Source organism: Vigna radiata, chromosome 8 (genome assembly GCF_000741045.1).
Source record: "Vigna radiata var. radiata cultivar VC1973A chromosome 8, Vradiata_ver6, whole genome shotgun sequence".
In the NCBI taxonomy this organism is placed as follows: domain Eukaryota; kingdom Viridiplantae; phylum Streptophyta; class Magnoliopsida; order Fabales; family Fabaceae; genus Vigna; species Vigna radiata.
This window is the reverse complement of record NC_028358.1, coordinates 15,592,720-15,596,704: the sequence shown is the minus strand read 5'-3', so window position 1 is coordinate 15,596,704 and position 3,985 is coordinate 15,592,720. Positions and strand designations below refer to the sequence as shown.

Sequence of the window (3,985 nt, the reverse complement as noted above, 5' to 3'; positions counted from 1 at the left end):
TATCTTTTATTATTAATTTACTTAGTTATTGATTCATTCAATTAATAAGTCAGATATCTTTCGTATGAAACATAAAGCCTTATACTTTTTTTATTGAGTTTTGATTGCACATTTCATTATGAAGTTGAAATTTCAAAATGTCGCAATATCAAGAATCTACTACTCAAATGCGACATAAACTGAGGATATCAAGAATATTTCAACATATCAAGGTTAGTTAACTAATTAACTACTCCAGGAGTACAGCACCGTACAACCTTCTGTACCCTTTCTAATCACCAACTTAGAAACCAAATCAGACCACGAAGAAGACCTCCCTTAGATGAAATACACAACGTTGTTTTTTGAAAAATATGGACACATTACTTATGTTTAACTATTCAAATTTTACCGATAGTGACTACAAGCAATCACTCAATAATTGAACTCCAATGCAATTTTCACAAATCAAGTTCAAGTTATCAAATGCAAAGGATTTATTCCACCTTTCTTCAACGGCCACATGTAAGTCATATAACGCAGAAAATCTTCCAAAACAGTCAGCCATATTGCTGTGAATTTGACGTGTTGGTCACCATGATCATAAGTCAAAATAACATCTCATTTTTACCCATCTATTTTCCACCTTTTCCATTTTCACTCTTACGAAGTATGAGGAGTTTGAGGAATATTACAGGTCCATCACTTCAAAACTCATAATTACATAGCAGACATCATGATATAACTCCATAAACTATAATAGACCAAAACCAATATGCTTATGCAATATCTTTGCCAATAATGATAACAGTATATATCTGGTTTCCACGTTGGATCATATTTGCTGACTTCACGGATGCCTCACACTAACCAGCTCAATATCAAATATAACTGTTCCTAAAGTGGAGCCTTCTCCATTTGCACGGCGAGTTGGATTAAAAATGGTAGTGAACAACCTTTGCCTGTCAAAGAACTTTTGTTTTGGAGGAATACGACAAAAATTAATCTAAGAACAAAGTAAAGAAATCAACAATACAACACTCAATTAAATTGTTCACCACACAAAAAGGGACCAAAGAAAAGTGGATCATTATTTTTTGCAGTCATTAAGAACTACCAATTTGGATAACATTTATACTTTATACAGCAACTAGTAATTCACTTAATGTGTAGTATACCTTCGCAGTGTCAGGAAAAATAAAAACAAGATATAATCTGTGTTATTGGGACTTACGCTCAGGAGAAGAATCTAACTCAAAAAACTAGTCTACGACCCTGACTTCAAGTAATCTGTGTTAGATAAAGTCCTTATAACATCAGTCTAGTGTCCCCTTCTTTTTTGTTTCCGTTTTCCTTTCATAATTCTTATGAATGTAGCCCAACTCACTCTTTCTATTGGACCCAAAGGACTATTTGATGCCCATTTTATCTTTTAACAGTAATAAGAAGTATGAACCAGCTAGGTTGTGAAAGGAAATTGTTAAAAATTTGTTGTTGTTTCTGTTTTGTTCATAACAACAAACAAGTGTGCATCATTATTTACAAATATTAATTGTAAATTGTAATGATCCAGCATATAAGAATGAGACTTAAGCCTATTTCTATTTCTTTCTTTTGTTTTTGTAGTCGGCTGCTTTAACCTCGAATCAGAGTCCAACATTATAAAACATTATAGGGTGTGTCCTGCATATGTTCTCGCTTACATTCCAAAAGGGGTAAAGAAAACATGGCATCATCAGCAATTAGTTACAAGGAAATATTGGAGATAGATATTTGTTGGTTTTCTCTGCAATCCTTGGTACAGCAGCAGAAGAGAGTATTGTGAAAAGATTACTTTGAAGACATAGCATAAAGGCATAAACATGCAATATGTTTGGAGCAGAAAAAGTTTCTTACGTTCGGTGGGATTGGCTCTTGTGATGTGTTTTGATACCCAAGTGATGGGGGTATGATGACTCTACGAATACCTCCTACTTTCATCGATCTCACTGCCACATCAATTCCAGCTATAACCTGAACATAACATTTGATTCAGATGTGACATGAACAGGATATAAATATATAAATTTAATAACAAACTTTGGAGAACATTCATATACAAGTTAGTTTTACAATCCATCCACAAAAAACTTGAGCGGCATATTCACGAACAGATCATAATCATAAATTTAGGTAGTGAAAATATTTTCCTTTTACTCAACAAAAACATGAGATATAAAACATTAATACATGAACATTAAGAAAGATTGGGAAGTGTTAGTATTTCCCTTCTATACCTTGCCAGAGCCAAGGACAAAGACAAATGGATTGGGTTCGCCATTGTCATCTTTGTGGTCATAGGTTGAGTCAAAACGCCATCCCTGTTTTGCTGCCAGCCTGCCATAGTAGTGAATTGCAACCTTCAAAATAACATGTTTACAATATTAACCTAGACATAATAAACACATTAAATTTAAAGATTTACATGTTTATGCGTTGATTATTCTATACATATAATGTTACGAGTTATCTTAAACTACCAATAAAGTAAATGTTTCATGGCATAAAACCAGCCATATAAAATACCAAATATTATCAGCACAATAGGGTTTTCATACGATTATCCCACGTAAAATTATTTTAAATATACCTTTCTAAAGCAGCCATTATATAAGTTAAGTAATGAATAATTGTAAATCAATTTCAACCCAAAACTTGAAAATGACTTAATTAGATGAGAATATGAATTGCAAATATGAAAGATTGAGTAGTGTTAGTATTATAGAGGTGAAAAGGGGAAAATACCTGGTCCCCATCTGAGGGAACTTCACCTGAACCATCAAGGAGGTCCAAAGCCTTAACTCCACCTGAATCAGGGATCTCGAAGAACTTTGATAAGGGTAATTTTGAAGAAGAAGAAGAAGAGGAAGAAGGAGGAGAAAGTGAGAAGATGAATGCAGAGAAAGTGGTGGAGATGAGAGAAAGAGATAAAGTTCTTCTTGTTGTTGAGGATGATGCTGAACAAGTTGCAAGCATGCTATTACATGAATAATTTCTGTATGGCAAAAGGCCACAGACACGTGTGGCACTTGCAGAGACACAGCATTCTATTATCGTCTTCATTTTCTTAGTTCTTAAAACAAGGAACATGTTCTTTAAAAACTTGTCCCATGGTAAATCGCATTTCTATACTAATGTTTTCTTTTTCATTTTTTTTCTTCTTAATTTTCTTGACTTGGAAATAAGATATACCATTGAACAAACTTCAGAAAAACTCTTTCTGAGAAATATAATTATGAAAATAAAAATAAATGAGTTATCTCATTCAAGATTTCAGCTTTTTCAAAGGAAATAACTTTACTATATATTCTCAATATTGTTCCCGCACACTTATTAATACTCAAATTGCCCGTTTTAGATTGTTGTGCTATCTGGATTTGAATTAGGTGATTGGAATTTTTAATAACTTCAAATTACCAGATAACATTTCAAAAATAATTAATGAATTAGTTCATCACTTAAATCAATCCATTAAGTAATGTATTAGTAAATTAATGAGTTCATCAGTTAACAAATGATTTAACTATGTTTTTAGTTCTTTAGTCTCTCAAATTTAAAAAATAATAATTATAAAAACTTAGAAAATAGAGTAATAGAGTAGATGAATGTACTAAAATAATGGAAAGAACAACTTGTTACCAATAAGGAACATTGGTAAATTTTGAAGTAAATAGTTTTGATGATGCTACAAGAAGTTTTACCTGAAGAAGATATTAGAAATGTTTAAAAGCACTTTGTAGAATATAAGTGTAATAGGAAAGTCTTCAATATTTGTAAAACTTGTATTTTTACTTAAATAATCGATTATGAATGAGTCTTTCAGGAATAATCGATTATCACTCCAAATAATCGATTATCACATTTTGAAAAACCTGTAATGGACTTGAATAATCGATTATCACTTACAATAATCGATTATTACTGACAGTTGGGACTTGACCTTTTATATTCAGACTGACTGATTATA

General features: G+C 31.8%; 1 protein-coding gene across 2 annotated transcripts; it reads right to left on the bottom strand.

The window, feature by feature from the left end:
* Positions 1–580: 580 nt before the first annotated feature.
* Positions 581–3,116, bottom strand: LOC106771126 (peptidyl-prolyl cis-trans isomerase FKBP17-1, chloroplastic). 2 transcript variants are annotated; one of them, XM_014657035.2, is made up of 4 exons: positions 2,764–3,116; positions 2,256–2,378; positions 1,876–1,992; positions 581–952 (listed from the first exon to the last, which is right to left on the bottom strand). In XM_014657035.2, the coding sequence occupies exons 1-4, from the start codon at positions 3,106–3,108 to the stop codon at positions 830–832; spliced, it is 708 nt and encodes a 235-aa protein (XP_014512521.2). In that variant the 5' UTR covers positions 3,109–3,116; the 3' UTR covers positions 581–829. The 2 variants fall into 2 exon arrangements, with proteins under 2 accessions (XP_014512521.2, XP_014512522.1); XM_014657036.2 differs by having other exon boundaries at positions 2,256–2,355; positions 2,764–2,871.
* Positions 3,117–3,985: the final 869 nt, after the last annotated feature.

Bases quoted from the DNA above. Each gene is read 5' to 3' on its own strand.
- LOC106771126 (XM_014657035.2), bottom strand. From the start codon at position 3,108: ATGTTCCTTGTTTTAAGAACTAAGAAAATGAAGACGATAATAGAATGC. The intron at 2,379-2,763 runs GTATTTTCCCCT...GTTATTTTGAAG, and splicing joins TTCCCTCAGATGGGGACCAG to GTTGCAATTCACTACTATGG. The intron at 1,993-2,255 runs GTATAGAAGGGA...TGTTATGTTCAG, and splicing joins TTGTCCTTGGCTCTGGCAAG to GTTATAGCTGGAATTGATGT.